The sequence below is a fragment of the Sminthopsis crassicaudata genome, chromosome 1 (genome assembly GCF_048593235.1).
Source record: "Sminthopsis crassicaudata isolate SCR6 chromosome 1, ASM4859323v1, whole genome shotgun sequence".
Classification (NCBI taxonomy): Eukaryota; Metazoa; Chordata; class Mammalia; order Dasyuromorphia; family Dasyuridae; genus Sminthopsis; species Sminthopsis crassicaudata.
The window spans coordinates 264,597,290-264,622,515 of record NC_133617.1 but is presented as its reverse complement, the minus strand read 5'-3'; the positions used below and the strand labels follow the sequence as shown (position 1 = coordinate 264,622,515).

General features: G+C 33.7%; 1 protein-coding gene across 3 annotated transcripts in view; it reads right to left on the bottom strand.

Moving 5' to 3' along the window:
* UBXN2B (UBX domain protein 2B) overlaps nucleotides 1–17,372 on the bottom strand; it is a 43,354-nt gene extending 25,982 nt beyond the window's left edge. For all 3 annotated transcript variants that reach the window (XM_074278732.1, XM_074278733.1, XM_074278734.1), the window contains exons 1-4: nucleotides 16,869–17,372; nucleotides 10,908–11,014; nucleotides 4,294–4,453; nucleotides 3,214–3,297 (exon numbers count right to left, since the gene is read on the bottom strand). In XM_074278732.1, coding sequence (XP_074134833.1) covers nucleotides 3,214–3,297; nucleotides 4,294–4,453; nucleotides 10,908–11,014; nucleotides 16,869–17,027 — 510 coding nt within the window. In that variant the 5' untranslated portion in view covers nucleotides 17,028–17,372. The remainder of the gene's footprint in view (nucleotides 1–3,213; nucleotides 3,298–4,293; nucleotides 4,454–10,907; nucleotides 11,015–16,868) is intronic.
* Nucleotides 17,373–25,226: the final 7,854 nt, after the last annotated feature.

Here is a 25,226-nt window from a genome sequence, read left to right as displayed (position 1 = left end):
GGCAAATCACTAATCTCTAAAATAAAGGTGCTATAGAATTGATACCTCTGGAGTCCTTTCCAACTCTAGATCTATGATTGAATGATGGGATGTTCATCATCTTACAAGAACACCAACTCTATTTCTAGATAGTCTTATTAGTAAGTTCTTTCTTACTTCTGCCTCTGTATTTTTTTACCTATTAATTAGCCTTAGTCTTATCCCTTGCAGCTATATAAAATGTTTAATCTTTTTTTCTGGATAGTTCTTTTAATAACAGTAGTATTGATATAGCATTATAAGGTATTGCAAAGTGCTTTACATATGCCATTTCATTTGGTCCTCATGATAATCCTAAAAGGTAGTTGCTTTAATTATCTCATTTGCAGATGAAAAAGTGAGGCATAAAAATTAAATGACTTGCCTAGGGTCACAGTTAATATATGTCTAAGGTAATATTCAAACAGATCTTCTTGACTTCAAGTCTAGCACTCTATGCACTATATATACCACCTTGTTGACTACAATATTTGAAGCAGATGTTAGAACTCACTGAAGTCTTTACTAGCTAGGCTAAACTAACTTAGTTTCTTCAAGTATTTTTCATCACCTTACTTAATTACTTAATGTACTTAATGTAATTAAGCAATCAAGAGTAAACATTTCCATTTAAACTAATGAAGCAAGATGATGTAGATACATTTTTAAAATAATTTATAAATTATCCCCTTACATTTCTCAGAACTAGGCAGTATAAAAATATTAATCATGTAAATTATATTTCATCTTCTTCAAATTATTACCTTTCAAAGTTCTTGAATGATAATATTGGAAAGGGACTGCAAAGAGTAGTTTTTACAACCCTTAGTCACATGATGAAACTTAGTTCCCACCATGCTAATATGAAGCCTGTGAGGTCTTTGGAGATATATAGCATAGAACAGGGATTTTTTTTTAAAGGGAGGACTTCAATAGTACAAGAAGTTTTAGTTGGGGAAACATCCTATAATAATGATAATGGGGGATTAAACACTAAGAACTTCTGCATTACCATGAATTGACATGATTCTAATTAATTAAGATTCTAGACTCAAGTTTTTTATTCCCCCTGATTCTCTTCTTTTTATTCTAATTTTTACATTTTTCTTTTGTTTCTTAGCACCAAAATTGGAGAAAATCAGAAGGCAAACTCATTATTTACACAATATATTTATTTACTTTAATAGAGTATAATATTAAAATTTGCATAGAAATTTAAACTTTGTTAGACTTCTAAATTGTACTTAACATTCTTCCTTAACTGGAACATTAAACTATGACTATCTTCTTTAGGAATCATAAAAGAATCTTAACATTCTTGAAAGGATTAAATTAAGTTGGTCAGATAACTTACAATTAATGGAGACCATTATATTTTAAAAGCATCATCCGTTATGTCCAACCACCTCAAGTCCAATTTAAACTTAAGCCCATGACTTAGTCTAAGAACTAACCAATGATCCTCTAAGATGCCATTTTATAGGATTATCTCCCTATGATATTTGGATTTTGCAAGACTTGGAATTCCTGCCATCAAGTTTCAAAACCATTTTGAAAATGCTGGAATATTCCAGAAACAATAGTATCTCTTCTCATAGCCAAGATCCTGGAACAAATAGATTTTAATGCATAATACATTATTTCCTACTAGCTTCACTGTAAGAAAATGCAAACTGTTGAAAAGATATAAGGCAAGCAAACATTTTGCTATAACAGTACTTATAATAAATGAAATCAACCAGTATGTTGTCACAAACAAGAAATTGAGAAAATGACAAATATATATTTGAGCATAATAGATTTAGAGTTTGAAGTGACTTTGAAAGCCATAGAACAGAATTTGCAGAGTACTTGTCTTGATATCAGGAAGTTCTAAGTTCAAGTTCTCAGGCTGACTTTGTTATATGCAATTAATTTAAACTTTTTGATTCATTTTCTCAGTTGTTATATGGGGCATCATAACTCCAGCATTTATTTCAGAGTTGTTATGAGGATTAAATTACACCCCCCCCAAACCCACACCTACACCCACACTCACACAGGACTTTAAAAGATTTTTTAAAGTGCTATATGAATATTTATTATTATTTTTTTTAATATTATAGAAAATGATTTAATTAGCTTAGGTTTGGTCTTATTTTGGAAATATTACAAGACATATGTAAGTGGTCTTCCTTCCTTTTATTGATTTATTTATATAACTTAAAAATATTACCTTCTCCTTCCCCCCAAAATTTTTGAAATATTTTTTGCAGTAAAAGTTGTGAGTTTCATCTTAGAATCTTAACAGCTTTTTCTACAGAGATAAAGCAGATCATGATAAGATTAAACTTCCAATATCAGCTGGGATTAAAGATACGTAATGATGTCTTTAAAAAATCCCCATAATGAAGGATTATCAATATCAATATAAATAGGTAGCCTAAGATTATGGAGTACTTATTTTAGCCTTTATCTGTACAACTGGAATCAATCAATAATAATAATAAAAAAAACCCAAAACAACAAAACACAGACTTGAAAAGTATATAGCTTATAAATTATTTTTAATTATTAATTTTACTTATTTAAATAAGTAATTTAAATAATATTATTTAAATTTACTTTGGGGGCAGCTAGGTGATGCAGTGCATCAGCCCTGAAGTCAGGAGAACCTGAGTTCAAATCTGGCCTCAGATAATTAACAATACCTAGCCATTTGCCCTGGACAAGTCATTTAACCCCAACTGCCTCAGGGAAAAAAAATCATAAAAAAAATTTACAGTGAACAATTTAAAAAAGACAACAGCAGTAGGGATTCTATATATATTTTAGGAAAAATGTAGTATAAAGTTTACTACTTTGTAGTAAAAAGCCTAAGTTCCAAATTCTAATTTTTCTATTATTTCCAGTATGATTTTAAGCAAGTCCCTTATCCTCCCTGGCCTAAGTTTCTGCATGTATAAAAATGAATGGGAGGAATAAAATTGGTCTAGTGACTTCTAGCTCTTCTAGCTCTAATTCTAAATTCTAGTATCTTGTGAAAATTTTAAAAATAATATAAACATTCTTAAATAGATAAAACAAACCAGAATCCCCAACCAAACAAAAAAAATTTTCCATCTATAGGAAAATCATGATATTCTTTAAATCATAAAATACTGGTAACAACAAGTGAATTTCTAAAAATTTGTAAATTTCAAATGTTTCACTTACATCTTGTAGCTGATTTTCTCCATAGACATATTCTGATCTCTTTCGAGAGGAATCACCCAAACGATATCCACCACCCAAAAATGACTAAAAAAATTAAATTTATGTGAGCTCAAATTTTATTTAATTTCAATGTTAATTAACACAACTATTTAAGAGTTAAGATTATTTGTAATTAGGTTTGTTTGTCTAATTAATAAAAAGCTTAATAATTAATAAAAATGCTTTCTGTGATAAAAGCATTAAGTTAATTTTTCTGTGGAGAAAAAACCAAGAGACTTAAAAGTTAATGATTCAGTTTAAATAATCTTAAACACTGAAAAGGTAATAGAGTAAACACTAACATTTATTTACTATGTGTATAGCATATCAGGTTAAATTAACTGTAAAAAACTTTAAAAGTAATGGTTTTATAATAATAAATACCTCAATCAAATGTTAAAGAAAGATACCACAGAAAAGCGCCAATTTTACATGTAGTTTTTACAAGTTCTTTGGAGAAGTGACATTGAACTTATTTTTTAAAATAGTTATGGCTCAGCTGTATCTGCAGGTTTTCAAAGGTAATATCATTTATGAGCTAAAAACAAGACATATGTAATGAAATCATCTACCTTATATTCATAATTTATGTTCTTGAAGATGGTTACTGAATAATTCTAAATAGATTCTTTTTCAGACCTCATTTAGCTATTCTTCAACACTGACAAGAAATTATTTAAAATTCTTAATAGAATATTTCAATGTGATCATTAGCAGTGAACTGAAAAGTAAAACTTAAACTTCATTTGTAGCATATAAATTATGCAAGCACTGAGATAATGAGTATTCTTTACAATGCTCATATCACAATTATATTACATTAATAATTATGAAACCACCGTAGACAGTTTGAATGAAATATTTTAAATATCTATAAGAACAAAAAAAGAAAGAAATCTGTACGTACAAATATAATAAAATGAACATATATAAAAATACTGCATTATAATGCACAACTATAAGAAGTAATCCAAATGAAAATCTTGTAACCTTCTATATTTCAGTTAAGGTTTAGTTAAAAACATTATATTTGTCACTTACTTTAGATTTGTTACCATCACCTGAAGCTCTTGTGTTTTCATTTAGAGGAACTGCTCCATGTTCCTTTGCCTCTTTGAAAAGTTCATTCACAATTTTTCCAGTTGTCTTTGAGGATCCTGATATATGTAGCCCACTGTACTCTTGTTCACTTGAGTATAATCTTTAAATATATGAATATGAATAGAAACTATTAACAGTAAAAATTGCTTTTAATGAAAACATCTAACTTTCCATCCATCATATTATCAAATGTTAATTTGTAACCAATCACTTTGTAAAATAAGTCATTTAATTAATTTTCTTGGTACCTTATAATGTACAATGATGTTTTATTAAAGCCTGTGAAGAAAGTAACAAGAATACGAATTCTTTTCTGAGTTTACTAAACGTGTAGAGAGCTGGCAGAGGGCACAAACTGACATGTTTGTATAGAAAACATCATAAGAAAAGATATAATTTTGAGATTCTTTACTAGTACAGCTACTTTTTTGCTTTCATCCACATGTTTGGAGCTAAAGCTTAGGTAGGTGACTCTGTGTGCATGCAGACATGTAAAAACATGTAACAAACTTATGGGAACTAAAGCAAAAATTCAGATTATAAGATTATTCAGTTGACTATTAGGCTTAATTTCCTTGGATTATAGGACATCATCAATCAATCAATATTTGTTACAGCCTACTAAGTGTTAGGCACTACAATGGATTTTAATGTCAAGGCAAGATTCATAGATTAAGCATTACATTTATTTCAAGACCATATTTTATTTGAGGATCGAAGAAAACACATTAAATAAAAAAAGGAGAAAAGGCCAATATTCTATTGAATAGATATGATATATACATTTATAACTTTTTATCCTTTCAGATTCATGCTCTCACTCTTATCAAAGAGTTCAGATTCTTGTTCTGCTTGCCTTTTCATTTTAAACCCTGCCTTTATACTTTAGCATTTCAGTATTTTAATGTTGTTACCTAAAAACCTTTGTTATTTGGGTACCCTTCATGAAACATTTCTGAACATTCAGTCACCCAAAGTTGGTGTTATCTTCAGGCTGCCACTATTGTGGCATAAATGTGATGTCACTATTATTATGTTATTTCTAAGATCCTGAACTCTGAAATGCCTTTCTCTGATCATAATTTCCTGCCCTTCCATCTATCCCTTTGGCTCATTCCCCCAGAATCACTTTAGTCTTCACAATGAGTTCTGGGTCCTTTCATTCCTCCCCTTTTCACCAGTCTAACACTGCTGCTCTATTCTCACTTATCTTTTTCAGTCTTGATTTGTAGTGAACCTATTAATCTATGTATATTGTGCTCAAATACTGACGTCCCCCACCTCAATCCCATGCACTGAGATTATTCATAACTGCCTTGATAAATCTCAGGTTATCCTCATCACCTGCCTTTGACATAGAATTATTGTTATGAAATGGATCACTGGATGCTAACATCTTATTACAACATTCATGTCTCATCATCTATGATTACATCAACTGAACTACGGCAGGAGGCAGAAATTGCAAAATTCCCTGTGTACATTAGCTCTGACAAAATATTGATTCATAATGAAATTTAGTTTCTAGTTAAAGAAATTTAGATTAAATTCTTCCTTTTTTCTCCCTTTTCTTTTGACCCTTTAAAGCTTATCTAAGTATGCTATTTTTATTTTTATAATTAATTTTAAATGTCAAAAAAATTTTAAATAGTTCTCAAATATTGACTTCATTACATATTTTGAAATTTATATTTATTTACTTTTATATTTTTTCTTTCTGGTTGCTGTCTGATAAGTTTATATTGTTAAATGCTTTATTAATATCAGTTTATTGTTTCCAAAGACTCAAATTCCTCTCTTTTCTTGAATATACACCTTTTTGATGATCAAGCTTAGATTTGTAGCCTAAGTTATATGACAATGGAATTGAATTTTGTTTTTTAAAGTATATTATAATTCTTTCCCTTTGATTTTGGCAAAGCAGTAATTATTTTTTTGTGATTTGACTTTATTATTCTTAACACATAAAGGGCTTTCCAGATGTCAATGACATTTTGACACTGTATTTCTGAAGTCTGACCACAGTGTTTCTCAGTAATTTTTATTATCTTTCTGTAGCTTAGTTTCACTGGATTATAGGACATCATCAATTAATCAATATTTGTTACAGCCTACTAAGTATCAGGCACTAAGCATAGGGGATACAAAAAAAAAAAAAAAAAAAAAAAAGAGCAAAAACCAGTCTCTGCTCTCAAGAAGCTTTAACTCTTAACAAAACAACATACAAACATATATATATATATATATATATATATATATATATATATATATATATATATATATATATATATATAGAACAAGTTATATAGAAGATAAATAGGAAAAAAAAAACTGAAGGAAGACCTGGAAATAAAGGAGAGGCGTAAAGTTTTCTATAAAAATGGGATTTTACTTGGGACTCTAAGGAAACGAAGTAGAGAAGGGAGAACATTCCAAACATGAAAGACGCCTGTAGATAATGCCTAGAGCTGAAAGATGGAGTCTCTTGTTCATGGAAAGCCCAGGAGGTCAGTGTCATCTAGGACAAGGGAGTAAGGTATAGAAAGATTTGAGAAATTAGGTTATATAGAGCTTTGGATACCAACATAGAACTTTATATTTGTTCCTGGAGGCAAACAGAGAGCCACTGGGATTTATTGGGGTTGGGGGTGGGTAAAGTGATCAAGCTCTCATTTTAGTAGCTGAATAGGGTATAAATTTGAGTGGGAAAAAGCTTGAGGCAGGAAGACCCACCAAGAAGAGGTTATTGAAGTTTGTATTTAGTGTTGTCTGTGAAGGAGATGAAGGGGAGTTTTGGGGAAATTTTGCAAAGGTGAAGTTGACAAGCCTTACCAGCAGATTGGATCAAGGGTGTATGTATCATAGTAAGGAATCCAGGATGACTCCTGGGTTACAAGCACAAGGGACTAAAAGGATGGTGGTACCCTTTACAATCATGCATTCATTTTTCCAAAAGTATCTTTGTTTTGGTCTTCACATTTTCTTTCCATCTCTGCATATTTTAAATATGAAATCAAATGTTTTCTTCTTTCAGGAAATCTGCTGTTTTGGAGAGGTTTTCTCATGTTGTGTACTTTAAATCCTCTATTATCTTGTTTATTTTTCTTAGCTCCTCCTTTGAGATCTTTAATTTCTTTCACCCTGATAGCCATAATTGGTTGTAAAATTACATTTAAGATTTCTTGAACTTATTCTTTTATGCCATAGCATTTATCATAACTAATGTGTTCCTTCTGTTGCTTTGTTATTTCTTTATCAATCTCTGTTGTTATTTTTTTCTAGTGGTATCCTTAAGTTTTGTTTTTTGCTAATATTGATTTTTTTCTATTTGGTACAATATTTCTTTCTTTAAGTTGATGATTTCTTATACTTGATCACCTAGCCAGAAATCAGTGAAGTCTGGATGAAATATTTTTCATGCAGCATGGTACAATGACTAGAGGGTTCTTTGAAAATATTACCCTGGGATACTTAAATTATTTTTATCTTCTTTAAAATTCTGATTAAGTAACAGTAATTACAAATCTTTTCACAAAATAGTAAGATTCTTTTTAACTCAAAATAGTTTCTTTGATCTCTTTTATTATATTCTATTTCTTTTTTAAAATCATTTTAAAACAATAAATATTTAAAATACATTGTCTTTTTTTTTTAACAACAGCCTGATAAATTGTTATAACCCATAATATGAGTGGTTTACAATCCATTAACAGTCTTATTGTTATTTTCATATACAGAGATTTCTTTATCTCATCTTTAGTATAAAGTACAGAATATTCAAACTCTTACTTCTAAAAGGACTTACTGGAGGACACAGTATAAAGGGAAGTTAATAGGATCTATCTGGGCCCTGGGAATCCTACTTCACAAGATCTCCAGAGGAAACTGGAAAGGTGAGAAGTGGGAAAGTGAGGTACAGAAATACCTCAGTCTATTAGGTTCATAGTTCAAGAAACTATATCGATGTTGGGCAGGCCCAGGTTCTTCTCTTTTCTACTTCTAACACTCCCTATATTCCCAGAATCATATACTAAATATTTCCAAATATAGGGAGGGAAATAATTGTGTACAAGAATCTGACTATGCTCACAGTCTAAGTATTCATTTAGTCCTCATAGAAATATCTATATGCTTTAAATTGATGAGGGTGTGGTCCTTAGTACTTTATTCCTTAAATAAGTACTGGCCAGAAAGATACCATGTCTTCCATGTCACAGATGGCCAAAGGAGGATCCATAGATCTCATATCTATGAGACCATCTATGCTATAACAAGGAAATCATGCAACTTAAAAGAATCTATAGTCAGTTTAAAGATAGAAAAAAAATTCTGTACCTATGCAGCAGACAGAGGAATTCTAATGGATCAGAAAAATAAAAGATAGGTAGTTTCTTGAGCTTTCCTTCCATATTTTAGAGCCAAAGTATGACACACTGGGCTCTCCTTACCCTCTGAATGTTCAAAGGTGTGACTATGAGAATTGGGTATAGGACTAAGAGACATAAATTTCATTTGTGCATTTGTTTTCAACTCATATAGAGTTAACTGCCTTATTTTTCTAACTCTTCTTATATGTTCTCCAGGCTTAATACTTTACAATTACAGTATCATGGTAAATGACCCATGACAAGGGTTAAATATAAAAGCTATTTATTTCTACATTTCTTCCTAAGTATCAGTACTGAAAAGGTAGTGACTATATAATTTCTGAATTGATGGTAAGAAAATATTTTCAGAGCTTCTCAGTGAGGTAAGATACCTTGCTTCAAATTATTATTCTTGTTCACAAAACCTTTGTCAAATACTATTAAGTGATACTACTACTAAGTGATACTCATCCTTTGTCAACTGAATCAATTTGTACTTTTTATCTGGCTTTGTCTCCTCTATAATACCTGGTATGTTATCTTAATAGGAATAGGAGTTAATTACAATCTAGCACTTCTCCCTTTCTCACATAGTCTAATTCTAGGCTTTCAGAGATGCACCCTGGATGATTGGGTTTCATCTGCTATGTCAGGATATCTTAGAACTTTGCCACCACTCAACAGAATTTCAATTTCCAAGAAAGACAGTATAATTGCCAAAGACAAAGACTCAATATTGAGATAACAAAAATGTCAATCAGACTGAGCCTGAAAGAATCTCATAGAACGTGAGGAAACAGATGAATTCTTTCAGTAAAATATTCAGTAAGCTGCTTTACAGCTCTAGAAGTCACCTAATATCAGGAAGACATCCAACTAGATCAAGAAGTTCTCCAGACTGTAATTACAAAATCTTCTTACAAATAGAACAAAGTTGAAGAGAAAAAAAATCTAGAGTTTGGCAGAAAGGGTGAGCATAGCCATGGGGGTGCTCACTGGCTCACACCCATCTTGTTCTAATTCATGAATCCCTATGGAATTCAATGATCTGTTTACAACTCATAAGACCAGGGCCAAAATCAAGTCTATTGGGGCAGCCTGCTCTCAGTGTCTTATCAGAGATTCAGGATCTCTTCTCTAGGACCTATATATTTTCATATGATCTCTCATTAACAACAACCCTTTGAAGGAGTAGGTACTCCAGATATTATCCTCACCGTAGAGATTAAGAAACGGAAGCTCAGATAAGTTAAGTGACTTGAGACTAGGACCCTCTTCACTCCAAAACTAACATTCACTCCATACCACACTGCAAAATTTCAGGAAATCAGATAAGAAAATTTCTCCAAAATACTGACAATAAAAGGCAGATTGCAAATTGATAGAACTCATACCTTGCAAGGGTTAGGCTAGAAATAGAATGATGCTGATGATTTCAGTGGTTTGGGGTTTACTCATTTGTTCACAGCAGTTAAGTGGAATTGCTATTGGTAGTAGTGAAGATGTTGAACCTTTTTTTTTCACAAAAGGATGGCTCCCTCTGATCATGTCTCCAAAGATCTCAAGGCTATTTATAAGGCTCTTGGTTTTATTATTTTAAGTTATCTTCATTACAAGCTGTGAGGATATAGTGGGTCAAGGTGATATGATACACCTGGTGTTTGGTACCTCCTTTCTGTCTTAGGATGTTTTGCTGTTTCAGCTAGTCTGGTTTGCCTACTTTGTCAGTAGTATTTAGTCATTGGTTGTTGTTGGGGATGATAAATACTTCCTTTACAGAGTCACAACCTTGATTAATACTGCAAGGACTATTATGGACACAGAGACAGGACACTAAGGAAACTATTATTCCTGAAGCTTTTGAGACTACTTATCTCTTTGTGGTACTTGATTGCTCGTGTAGTAAGGGTAATAAATGCTTTAACTGACAAGGATCTTTATAGATATGGAAAGAAATGACTGACGGATATCAAAAGGAAATGGGGTTACCAAAAGGATTTTAAAAAATTGAAATAATGTTGCCTATGGGAAACGATGTTGTCATGTATAAAAATCTAGGATACTGGGATGACATGCTTATACTTTAGTGAAAAATGACTTGAAGTTTTTTTTTTAGTCTAAATCTCTAAACTTGTTACAAATATAAGATCAATAATAAAAAAAATTCAAAACTTAAAGAACACTTACCTTTGAGGTGGTGTTCTTGGGCTTTTAAATACTTTAGATTTAGGTTTGTCCGATTGAAATGATGATCTGCACTTAACTTCATCTTCATATAATTCTGCTAAGGCCAACTACAAGATAGAAAATGCTTGTAAATGTATTTAACACTAGAAATAAACTTTTCTGGTCAAGTAAAAAGTCAAAAACACTCAAAAATATGTATTATTAATGAAATGGTAAAGGTTCCTTCTCAATCAGAACATGAATATTGGACCCAACATATATGGGAATAATATTTTTCTTTAAGACATATTTATAACTACTACTGAATGAGTTAGTTTAGAAATACACCATGAGGAAAAAATTAATAATATTGTTATTTAATTTAATGCTTAATGTTTCCAAACTCTAAAATTTAGTGAAAATCTTACTATTAACTAAAGCAGTTTTTACTCTCTTAAATGCCTTTGTAAATATTTTTCTAGATTCTAATTCTAAATTTTTTTCTTCTTAAATTCCACAAAATTATTTAATTAAGCTATTAATTACTGAAGTATAAATACTAAATAAACTCTAAGGTATTTGAATAATTTAGTAATCATATTGTATCTGTCATATTTAAGTTTAAGAAAATAATTAAGTATTTAATAACAATACATGTAGTTATAATAATATACAACCATCTTACCACAAAAGCATAGCCTAGTTCAGAGTACCACTTCACGTTTAAAACAATGCAGCAGCCTTCTAAGTGATCCCCCTTCCTTCAATTCTCCCCCTTCTTTCACAAAGCTACCAAAATAAAAAACTTCCTAAGGTATAAATCTGACCATGTATTCCTCTGTTTAAAAAATCTTCCAAAGTTCCTCTGAGCTAATAGGGTAAAACAGAATCCTCTTAGTCTGGCAGACTTGGCTATTGCTTAACTTACTAGCACTTTTTCACCTTATTCTACTTCAATCAATCAACTAGGATTTATTATTTATCATGAGTCAGGAACTGAGGATAAAAAACAAAAAATAAAACTATATCTGTTCTCAAGGAGCTCACATTCTATTGGAGAAATCAACATGTATCTATAAATATGTATAAAATAAATATAAAATAACTTGGGGATGGAAGGAAATTAAGGACTCTAAAAATCAGAGGTGAGGAGAAAGTGAATTTACAGAATGGAGATGGTAGATGGAGTATCCTGTAGATACAATGAGGAAAAAGGCCAATATGGCTGGACAGTACAGAATGGGAAGGGGAGTAAAATATATAATAAGACTACAAAAGTTGGTTGGGACTGGGTTATAAAAGGTTTTAAAAATGAATGAAGGAGTTTAGATTTCATCCTAAGGGAGCCACATGAATTTATTAAATAAAGGAGTGCCATGATTAATCCTGATTTGAAATAGGTGATTTGAAAGATGAATTGAAGTGGGAATAAGAGACTTGAAACAGAGAAACTATACAGAAGGCTATTACAATAGTAGAGGGAAGAGGTAAATATTCCATGCTTTATGTGGACTAGACCACTAACTGTTCACCAAACCCAGCATAATATCTCCTTCTTCATGTAATCATGAATGTACTCCCTCCTTATCACACCTTTCAAACTATTTCTCACTTGAGCTCTGGTGTTACAACTATGATCTTCCAGGTGAAAATGTTCCTTACCTCTTCATATTTTCCTTTAATACTTGGATTTTATTTCTCCTTTATGCTCCCAATATCTTATACAATACTTATTTACATATATCTATTCCTCCTCTTCCAACTTAGCATAAAATAAGACTATGTCATTTTTTTCATCATTGAAGCTCTAGCATCTGGCACAGTATGTACAGAGTCACTGCTTAAAAAATATTTGTAGAGTGAATAGATCCAAATATTTACATACAGAAGATAAATGTGTTTTTGAAATTGAAATTCAAAAAGGTTTTACATATATGTATATGGTTGTATACTATATCTAAACACAATATAAAATAGAAATTGAAAATAAAACTCTGGTTCTGGGAAAAGTCTTTAGGATCATCAAATTTCCTTACTTAACAAGGAAAGAAACTGAGGCTCAGAAAAGTGATTTGCCCAAATTCATATAGCTAGTTAATTAGTAAGAAAGACTCCAAATGGATAAAGGAGAATGAAGAATTGAAGAAAATGATGAGATTATGAACCTGACTGACTGTAAAGATGATGGTGGTACCTTTGACAAATAAGGAAATTTGTAAGAGAGGAGAGTTTCATGGAGATAGAGAATGAATTCAATCTAAATGGGTTTAAGAGTCTCTAGTATATCCAATTTTAAATGTCTAATGAGAAATATGGGCAGCTAGCTGGTATAGTAGACCATCTTGTAGATAGGAGAATCTGAGTTCAAATTCAGCCTCAGACATTTACTAGCTGTGTGACTTTGGACAAGTCATCTAACCCTGTTTGCCTTAGGTTCCTCATCTGTCAAATGAGTTGGAGAAGGAAATGGCAAACCTATCTAGTATCTTTGCCAAGAAAATCCCAAATGAGTTCATAAAAAGTCAAATATGATGAAAATTACTCCATAAGAACAAAAATATGGGACTGAAGTTCGGGGAGAGACTAGTATATCCACTAGATATATGGATGAGAACTGTTTGAATAAAGACAGGAGCTGATGAGATTACTTAGAGGGAAAAGGCCTAAAAGAGAACCTTGAAGAAATTTAGATAGTGAGGCAGCAAAGGAGACTAAGAAGTAATAGAGAGAATAATGTCATGAAACCCAGGGAAAAGACATGTAGGAGAAAGTGGTTAACGGACTCAAATCTGACAGATTGATTAAAAAGAATAAGAATTAAGAAAAAAAACCTATCAGGTTTGGCAATCTTTGCTCATTTAAAGAAAGTCAATTCAGTTAAAACTCAGTTTGTAGAGGAGTGACAAGAGGAAGTGGCAGGAGCTAGCTTATTATTCAAGCAAGGCAATTTTTTCAAGTTGTTTAGGTGAAATAAGCAAAAGAGACACAAAATAGTTGTTTTATGAGATAATGAGACCTAGTAAAGGTTTTTTAAATATGGGGAGACTTGAGAATGTTTGAAGGCAATAGGAAAGAAAGTAGTTGATCAAGAAAATTTGGCTATTTGGAGGAACATGGAAATGATTGAGGATGCAGATTATTGTGTATATATGTATGGGAGGGTGTCCTTAGCAAGAAGATAAGAGTTCTGGGCTTGGAGTCAGGATAACATCTTCTTGAGTTCAAATCTGGTTTCAGACATTTACTAGCAGTGTGAAGGGTAAAGTCACTTAACCCAGCTAGCCTCAGTTTCGTCATCCATAAAATGAGTTGGAAGAGTAAAGGGCAAATAACTCTAGTATCTTTGCCAAGAAAATACTAGGGAGGGTTACAAAGAGTCAAACAAGACTAAAATGACTCAATAAAATTATATGTGTGTGTGTATATATATATATGTGTGTGTGTGTGTGTGTGTGTGTGTGTGTGTGTGTGTGTGTATACACACACACATATATGTATGCATACACATATATATGCATAGAATAGCATGGTTCAAAGGTTCCAGAAAAGCCTTTTTTCCTGATTCTAACTAATTCAAAAATCTATTCAACAGAACATTAAATCAGGTAGAAAACTTTTGATGCTCTCCTTCCCTTCCCCCACCTCTAAAGTGTTGAGAGGGTAAAAGGCAATCTAGTAGGCTAGTCCATTATTACCAAAACCATATTAGACACTTAAGGAATTGAATTCAGAGTCAGAACTACTTTTATCAGTTTTCCACAGTAAATCAGATTTCCTGGAATGAATATGTCATGAGAAAGAAATGATAATTTAAAAGTGAAGTCATAATTTATGCAAAGCACAGTATTAAAAGAGAAAAAAAAAATTTGTTGGGCTTTAACAATTAAGTATGATGCCAACTTGATAGACTGCAAATTGTCATTCTATTCCTATGTCCTGCCTTAACAAAACACAATACCCCCAAAACTGGAACTTATAAAAATAAATTAAGGAGTGAACAGTGTATTTAAAATTTTTTCTTTGCTTGAAAAATATTCACCACAAAAATTCTTTACATAGCAAATTCACTGCAGAGTGATGACTAACAAAAATAAAATAAATTGAGCAACACAACTATATTTATAACACAATGGAATCATATTAGATTGTGAAGTTTTATAGTCTGATGTATTAAAAAATTATTTGAGTGGCTATACGAAGGATGTCCTCTACCAAATGAGCACTGCTTGCACTCTTTCCTCATCAGAACACACCTGGAATATTATATTCAATCCTGGGTATCACATTTTAATTAGAATTATTCTAAGGTATGGGATGATGTAACTAAAAATTACATGGAATAAAAAGGGTTGGATAAGTTGAAAAGAATATATATTAATAAGAATATGAATAACCTAAACATTTTTTATTTAAGAATTGTACTTAATTTAACAGTAGATTACTGATCTAAACTGATTGCTTTTTCCTGAGATACAGACTTCAAGGCCCCAAATTGCAACTAAGTAATGAAAGCTACTTAGTAGAGGAGGTAAAGTTTTGAATTTTACTATACTGTGAGCTTCTTCCCTCCTTCCCTCTCCCCCATGCTGGCATTTGCATTTGTATTTAACAACTCTACAATATGAAACTGTTTCTCTCAAGGATGTTTTCCAGTCCAACTATGTTTCTCTCAACTGTATTCAAGCTGACACTTATAGACTTTGACTTCATTTCTTTAAATTTATCAGCTGATGGTGATGGTGGTGGATCAGCTAGATGGTGAAGGGCTATATAGATGCAAAGACTGTCACTGAACTAATTAATTTCAATAGTGGGGTTTGAACTCAGATCTTCCCTATCAGAAATTCTATCCACTACTTTTCTGTCTATTGGCTTCCTTTAAATCTTAAACAAAATGTCATCTTCTACAAGACACCTTTTTTCCAGCCCCTCAATTCTAATGCTCTCCTCCTCTTAATTATTTCTTATATTTCCTGTATATAGCTTATTTGTGCACATTTACTGATTATTAAATTGTGAATTCCATAAGGGCACGACTTGTCTTTTTCCTTTTTATATACCCAGCGTTTAGTACCACAGTCTGAATTCCAGCAGACAGTAAAGTAAATGTATACTGATTGACCAGGAACGCTACCCCTTGAGCCTCTCAAGGCTGAGCTATGGAAGGAAAAAAAGGTTATCTAGAAAAGCCCCTAAGTTACTTTTTAAAATTTCACAGCTTTAAAATAAAAGGCTACAGAAAAGCCGATAAAAAAATTTTTTTAAGTAGTAATGCTTCTATGTGTACATCTTCTACATGAAAGCTTTTTTTTTTTCTGGATAAAATTTGTAGAATCCGTGAGACCATAAAATTGGGGCCATAAAATATTCCACAAGAATGCTTCTAATCTGGTTTCAACAAAGGCATACAGAGATAAAATATGCTGAGAGTAGAGAAGGAATAGGAAGAGCAATGTGGTTGGAGAGATGAGAAAATAAGATCTACGATCCAATTTCCACTAAGTTTTAACTTCCATAAGAGGACACTGGCCCTCATTCCTCCGGACACACGGATTATGAACACGGCGACGGTGCCCTTCTGTGGTGACAATGGAAAAGGCTCTGGGTGCCAGGGAGAGACCCTGGCCTGCACTTTCCCACGTGTGCCTATAGAGTTCAGTCGGTATCTGAACCACCACCCAACCCCGTGCCCATGCCCACTTTTTACTGGGAGCCGGATAGGTGGATGAAGAAGGGTAAATAAAGCACGAGCCGGAGGCGAAGAGGGGCTCGCAGCGTTGGGAAAGAGGGAAGGAAGGCGGATTTCTGAGCAAGACAAACCGAAATTCCAGCCTGGTGCAAGAAGAGGAGAGGGCACCCGCTAGTGGGGGAGGGGAGAAGGGTGGGCGGGAACCGCAGCCCCTCCCCTCTCTCAGCCTTCTCCCTTCCCAGGCTGGGCCCCGCTCAGCTGAGGCGGTCTCGGGCGCTCCTTTCCTTCCCTACCTGCAAATCACGGGCGGTGGGGGGCCTGGGCCCAGCCCGCGACCCCGAGGGCTTCTTTTCCTGGCGATGCCCACCGGGGGTCGGCGGGGCCGAGGCCCGGGCCACTGCAGCCTCCTCCTCCCGGTCTTCGCCCGGGTGAGCTGCCCCGCCCTCCGCCATCTTCCGCAGGCACCAAAGCCGCTGCAGTAGATGCCGCTGCCACTGCCGCGGGTCTGGCTCGCCTTCCTCGAGACTCTGGGGACTTCCGGTAATGGGTTACCCAGGCAACCGCCGCTTCCCCGGCGGGAGGACGCACCTGCTCCCCACGGAGGACTCCTCCTACCTAATCCCGCCTTCCCCTCTACTTCCTTCCCTCCTCCTGGAAGAGCTGGGACCGATAGGAATCTTCACCGACCGATCTCTCTTCCCAAGTCTATTTCCCCACTTTTTTTCGGGGCTGGAAGGGGGGGAAGAGGGAAGAGAAGAGTAGATACACTGCTCTGGCTTCACCTTCCTAGAATGTCTGGGGTGGACGACCAGAAACCTCTTACGTCATCCCACCTGCTTCCTGACTCCGCCCCCTCGGGGCTCCTGCCCTACTTCTGGCTGCAGGCGTCGGGGAAGGAAGCTTTCTGGGCATTGAGTAGAGCAAGTGGCGAATTTATCCCTATACAGAATTTCTGAGTTTGTAGATCGTTTGTCTTAAGTACAACTCCTGAGCTTATGACCGACCACCTTCTGGTCCTTTTTGGATATCTCCTTTTATCAATCTGGTAAAGCAAGCCTTTGGACTTCTCCTCAGAGTAATATTTTTATTAGAAGGTAACCAATTATATTGAAATATAATAACCTTTATGCACATGTATGTATACACACATATATAATGTACACATCCACAACAAATATACTTTACAAAGAACTCCTCAAATGGTTTCAAAGCACATGCATATATTGTATACTGAAAGTAGGGACCAGTATGTGATAGAGTTTCTAGCTTATGATATGTGCTTCTGGTAATAATAAAGCAATCGTTTTTTGCCTAATAAGAAATCATTACTTCTTAAGGGATATTTGTAGATAAACATTATATTGCCATGTAAAGTCTCAGACAAAAATGCAAACCACAAAACAATGGATTAGGCCCCTGTGTTAATCTTCCTTATTGGAAAGGCATTTGATACCTCTAACCTAGTCTTTACCAAAATCAATCAGTCAACCAACCATGGAGTAATTATATGCCACACATTGAGCTAGACTCTGGAGACATCAATACTATGAATCAAAGAAACATAATTTTCAGTGGGTTTATGTACTTTTTTTTCTTTTAACCAAATAGCATTTATTAAATGCATTTTGTCTGTGAAGCCCTGTACTTTTAATAGATGCAGAGATTAAATAAGTATAGTTCCTGCCCTCAAAGAGGGTAAGAGGGTAGAAGTAACAAAATAAATATGCAAGTATCATTGTGGTGGTAGTTTGAGATTTGAGAAGAGAAAAATTTCTTACATAACCATAATGATTATGTATGTCCACAAGGGTGGTCTAAATATAGTTTGCAGGGAGGCATAGATATCTCTATTTGGAATCTGATGTATCCTTATCCAAAACAAACTGTGCTTCATGACTTAAGGGGAACAGTGGAAGGGCCAAGACTGGCCATTCTGTTTTCCTCAAAGATCTTATCAGACTAGATTTGAGGAATTCAGAATGGCTTCAGGAAGGAGATGACACCTGACCTAAAACGTAAAGGAAGGGAAAAATTTCAACTGGCACAGATGAAGTTGGGACATGGTGGAGAGGATTCTTTTTCAGGAATGAAAAAGGTTGAAGGAGTTAAAAGAACTTATAGAGGACAAAAGGAATGGAAAATTTCAGTCCAGTTTACTTGATTCATAAAGTATGTAAAGCAGTGCTGACATTATGAACCTGAGAAACTGGAAAGTTGGCAGTGCTTTTGATAGAAATAGGGAAGTTGGAAGAGGGAAAGGTAATGAATTCAATTAAGTGCCTCCTCTGTGCCAGGCATTGTACCTAAGCACTATGGATACAAAGAAAAGCACCCCCCCCTAAAAATAAACAGAAACAAAACAGGAGCTCACAGGAATGGACATATATAGTTTGAAAATGTCCAATAGGCAGTTTGAGACTTAAGGTATCCAATTGCATAGAAATGGCAGTTAAATCCATGGGAGCTGATAAGATTACTGTAAAAGTGGGCCTAGCTCATTTGTGCCCCCATAAGATCATTATTATTATTATTAGAGAAACAAAATGGTATAAAAAGATAGAGTTGAGAGACAAGTTCAAATATAACTTCTGGTATTGGTATGACTTTGTATAAATCATTTAATCTCTCTCATTTTCCTCATCTGTAAAATGGGAATAATAATACCTTTACTTAACAAGATTATTATAAGGTTTAAAGGAGGTAATGTATTTTGAGTGCTTTGAAAACTTAAATTTTTTTTCTTTTAAAAATTTTAAGATTTCAATTACCCATATAAGAGAGGTAGCATGTTACAGTACATTAAATCAGCATTGGAATCTGAAAGAATTGGTTTAAAGTCCTCCTCCGATACACACTAGCTTTGTGATTCTGGATAAATATTTAACCTCTGTGTGTGGTCTAATAAACTCCCTAAGATTCTAAGTTACATAGTTTCTATGTGAAAGAAATTGTACCAGTTATTATCATTACCACCCCTACTCTATGCATGAGGAAACTGAAGCTAATGGAGGTTATGACTTATGCTGTATTACCTCTCATTTTGATGAGTTAGTGGTTTTGCGGAATGTAGAGAAAGGGAAAATCAAAAGTGTATCTAAGGTTTCAAGCATGATTTTCTGTGAGACTATTTAGGCTATCAAAAGAAATAGGGAAACTAATGAGGTTAAGGGGGAGATTTTTGAATTGAGTGTGATGATGAGTTTAGTCTTGGACATATTGACTAAGGTAATACTAGTAATCCAAGGTACAGATAACCAGCAGTTAGTTGGAAATGTAGGACTATATAGAGTTTAGATGAATAGTTAGAGATTTAAATATGGTATTTGTTTGTATTGAGATAGTAACTGAATTCATTGATGTAAATAAAGTTCCCCAAATGAGGGAATATACTGAAGAGAAAACTTTGGGAAATATTCAACTAAGGGAGATGAGGAGGAAGAATAGAACCTAAAAGAGATATAAAAGGAATATGATGATAAAGAATATTCTCTATATATACTGATACTCTTTGTCTATACCAGATCAAACCACCTATGGCTAGGATTGATTATATGACTTCTGTATGTTCTTAGCATGTTTCATTTGAATTGGGATTTACCTAAAACAGTGGTCAATTTAACTGCCAACGTATAAATTCTAGTAATGTAAAGAGGGATAGATTAGTTTAAATAAAAATTATAAAAACTTTCCTTCTTTTCTTCTTTCTTTTTTTCCTCTCCAAAACACTTTGCACATGTTATCTCAATTGATCTTTACAAGAACTCTGTAAGACCAGCATGATTATTACCATTTGCATATGATGAAAATGGAGCAGAGAGCTATAAAGTGACTTGGCCAGGGTCACACAGCTACTCAGTATCTGAAGTAGATTTGATTTCAGATCTGGGCTTTAAGACCATCACTCGATATATCCATTATACCACTTAGAGGCTATAGTTTCTTTATTTTATTAGTCACAGGATATTGTGTATCTTATTAGTCACAGGATTATTGTAAGGATCAAATAAGATAGTGTATTTAAAATGTTACATAAATATGATACTGTGGTGGGTCCATGGATATTTGTGTGGAGACTCCTATTCACATATATCAGAATCTCTCCATGCCTTATCACCCAGAATGATCTTATGTTTTTCTATTTACTTTTCATATAGAATCTCCCCAATTATTTAGAGGTATTATTCATTTAACATCTCTGGGGTGACAGATTCATTTTACTTTGGCCTATAGAGGGCTTTCAGAAATGCAGAAGAGGCAATTGCCATTGAACAGCAAAAATCGGGTGGCTCAGTATATAGAATTTGGACTTGGAATCAGAATTCTACTTTAGATAGTTACTAAATTGTAGGGTCCTGGTTAAATGACTTAACTTTTCAGCTTCAGTTGCCTTATATGTAAAATAAATTTATCTAGATTAAGTGAGATGTTTGTAAGTGCTTTTCAAAGCTTAAAATGCTATATAAATGCTAGCTGTTATTATAAGCTCTGCTAATGAGTGATTAACAGTCATGTTGAAAAAGCAAATCTTACTCTACTGAGCTTCATGGAAGGATTATTTATTTATTTATTTTTTGTGGGTAGCTCCAGACATTTGCTAAGTGATTGGATAGCAATGGGGAATGTTGTAATTTTTCTGTATCATATCTCTGGATCAACTTTTTGAGATCTCATAGGTAGCTTTGGTCTTAGGTCTTCTTAAGGGAAGTATCAAAGTATGGGGAAGTTTCAAAGATGACTCTTAAGCTTTTCTGTTTAATATAGGAAAGACCTCTTATTTGTTATATGACAATAATATTTCAATATTTCATCATCACTTTCCCTCACTTTCTAGGGATGCTGGAATAGTGATTAGTGAAGCAAAAGGTAATATCTTCCACCACTATTCCCAGATTTCTGATTTGGAAATGATGAGTAAATATTCATTAAGAAACTACTATGTACCAACTACTGTACTAGATTCTGGGGATATGAATATGAAAGTGAAATAGTCTTAATGGGAGTTAGGTAACCCCTTTTGGTTTGGTACAAGGATACATAGTTAAATGCAGTCTAGTGATGGTGCAGAGTCCCCTGTAAAGGAATTTATAGGCCCGAAAATCTAGATTAATAAAAAGGTTTATTGTAGGGGTTTGGAAGTAAGGGTAAAGGTAGAAAGACGCCAGGGTCAGAGCCCGGCGGACAGGAACCCTTGGCATGGCTGATGTAAGAATTCCATGTTTGGGCTCCTGCAAAGAATAGGCTCAGGGTTCCCCTTTTTTATAATGGGGGGCTCTTGGTGACCTTGAAGGTGGGTGGAGTCCCAGGCTCCTGGCGGTTTCCGTGAGGGTTAGAATTGAATAGTATTGTATGAGGATGTATTCTGATGGAAGTGGATATCTTCAACATAGAGAAGAGCTAATCCAATTCCAATTGATCAATGATGGACAAAATCAGCTACATCCAGAAAAGGAACACTGGGAAATGAGTGTAAACTGTGAACATTTTTTTTGTTTTTCTTCCCAGATTATTTTTACCTTCCAAATACAATTCTTCCTTTGCAACAACAACAACAACAAAATTCGGTTCTGCATATATATTTTGTACCTAGGATATACTATAAGATATTTAATATGTATGGGAAAGCCTGCCATCTAGAGGAGGGGGTGGAGGGAAGGAGGGGAAAAATTTGGAACAGAAGGGAGTACAAGGGATAATGTTGTAAAAAAAAAAAAAATTACCTATGCATATGTACTGTCAAAAAAAGTTATAATTATAAAAATTAACAAAAAAATTAAATTTTAAATTAAAAAAAAAAAGAATTAATAGTATTCAATGGGTTTTAAGATAAGGAGGAAGCTGTTTGTGGGGGTTGGGGAAACCTGAGCAGATAGTGGGGGGCTGGGAAAGTCCAAGTTAGCTCAGATCCAGTGGGGGATTGGAATTCAAAAGGTTGCTTTTGACAAGGATTTGTGAATCAAAGGTGCTAGCTTCTTCAGCCATGGGGGGGGGGAGGGGAAATCAGAAAGGAATCTTAAAGGGACCTCAACCCACATCAGTCTTATGATTACTTACTGATGTCAGCATCTTTCTGAAAAAGGAAAATAATGTTTTGCAAGAAGATTTAAAAAATCAATTTCTTACCAATAATTAAATAAAAAAACTAAAGATTTTTATTCACTTTTAGGGTCTTTTCAGCATTAACTAGGGTATTACAATATGTCAGATGCTGGACAATATCCATTAATAAAACCATGTGTGAATTGTAGCTGAGGTAATGTAACTGAGGTCGGAGAGAAAAATACTTTTATGTGGTTATCATCATCTGTTTTTTTTCCATGTAGAAGCAAACTGGATAACTTGAAATCATAAGTGAAAATATTTTCTAAATACCTTGAATTAAATTTTAATAATACCTCTTAATTTGAAAATCAGCAAAATTAACAAATATCTGTTGCCAAGATTTGCTGTAATCTCTACATTTCAAAAGCTGTTACAGAAGTTATTAATATAAAGATCATTTATGTTTGTATAACACTGCACAAAAGACACTTGCTAAGCACTTTTCTCATAATAACCTTGTGAGGTAGATAAAATTCTACTAACTTCAGTTTACAGATGAAGAAACTGAGGCTCTAGGAAATTGACTTATTTACTTATAATCATGTACCCAGGGTCTGAGACAATTTAAACCTGGAAGGCATTGTGAACTACAAGCTTATTTTTCTTAACTTTCCAATATGGCAACCAAACAAAAACAAAAAACAAACAAACAAAAAAAAAAGGAATTGTATTTTTAGACTTCACTAATTTGCATTTATATAGCTTTCTTGTACTTACAAAAGGCTTCCTCCCCCCCCTCCCCCAAACTCTGCAGCTTCAATTTGGTCTTCACTATCACAAAATTGTAGCAAGGGAGAATCCTTTTTGTTCTTTCTTGATGTTACCACACTCACATTCATCACACTTTTAACTCTTCTCTTGCTCTTCAAACCTCCTTATTCACTTTCTTTTGCTAACCCCTTTTATCTTCCTCAACTGTAAGCCTCAACTGTTACTTTTGGAGAAAATATTTGTGGCGAACTCCCTTATCTTCCCTTTCCTTTATCTTGTAACTCCACTATCCTCCAGTTCTCTCTTCCTCTCTACTCTGGGAAAACTCTTTCCAAGATAATCCTATTTCTGGTGTCCTTGATTCTTATACATTTCTATCTCCTTTAGGAGCTTGCTGCTTGGATGATAGCTGTCTCTGTGTCTCTGTTTCTCTATTTTCAATCTTTTATTCCCAGTATAATGACTCTTTTGTGACCACAGAAGTATAGCAATATCTCCCATTCTTCAAAGACTTCACTTGATTGTGACAGTCCCTCAAACTATCAATTTGTATATCTTCTTTTCACAGCCAGATACCTGGGAAAAATCATCTATATTTGTTGCTTTTTCCTTATATCCTGCTCACTTCTCAGCCCACATGCAATCTGCCTTTCTAGATAAAACTTATTTCAATGACTAACAATCTTTTAAATGATCAATCCCATAGTCTTTTTTCAGTGCTCATGCTACTTAAATTTTCTGTAGCTGTTGACACTGTCAATCATTCTTCCTCCTGGATAGTCTTTTTCTCCTTTGGATTCCATGACAGATCCATCTTGGTTACCTTCCTTTCTGTCTGACCATCTCAGATTCCTTTGCCTTCTTTTTCATTCATTCATTGATTCATTCATGGTAGTTTTTTAATGAATGCTTGAAGATTGAGAAGATAAAAAAGGTAGGCACAGACTTTCATTCATTTTTGAGAACACTACATTTTCCCCCCTCAAAAGATATTAGTTTCCTGGAACAAGATAGTCTTTTATATTCTTTTTAAAATTTTTCTTTTAAAAATATTGAATTTAAAAAACACACATAAAAAAGACATTTATACAAAGTAGAACAGGAAAAGAGAATTATATGTGAAGCTGCAAATCTTTATTATACACAGCTGGCCTTTTGAAAATAACATATAACAAATTTAGCACATAATTTTAAATTATTTTGCTTGTCTGTTTCTTTTTGTGATTTAAAAAAAAATGCTTCAATAATTTCCTTTCTTTCATTTTTTTTGGAGGGAGGTAACGCTATTGCTAGCTCCCCTCTCTCCTGTAACTGCCTCCCAAATAAAGAAAAAAAAAATCCTCACAATTCTTATAGCAGATAAACATAGTAAAGCAAAAAAAAAAAAAAAAAAAAAAAAGATAAAAAGAAAAGCTCTACTAATCTGCCTTGTGCAAAAATGTATGTTTCATTGTATTCCTTGACTCTATCACCCTGGTATTAACAGGTGAGTAATAAACTTCATCAGTTCTCAGGAGTCTTGCCTAATCATTATATCAGTTAGAGTCTTTCAGTTTTTCAAAGCTGTTTCTTTACAATGTTGTTACTGTTTAAAGTCTACTTCTGGTTCCACTGCTAAATGGTATAATCAGTCAGAATAGAGGTTAGTCAATTAGTAGATATCCTGAGAAATGATTTGTTAAGCTATTGGATGGGGAATAGGATAAAAGGCCCAGTCTTACAGAAAAGTATATTTCTTATAACTTGTTATCCCTTGTGACTTCCCTATCTGGTTTTGAGACTGATAAATGAATCTAACTTATACTGGAAATGACATTTTCTTTTCGGAGAGATTTAATGGA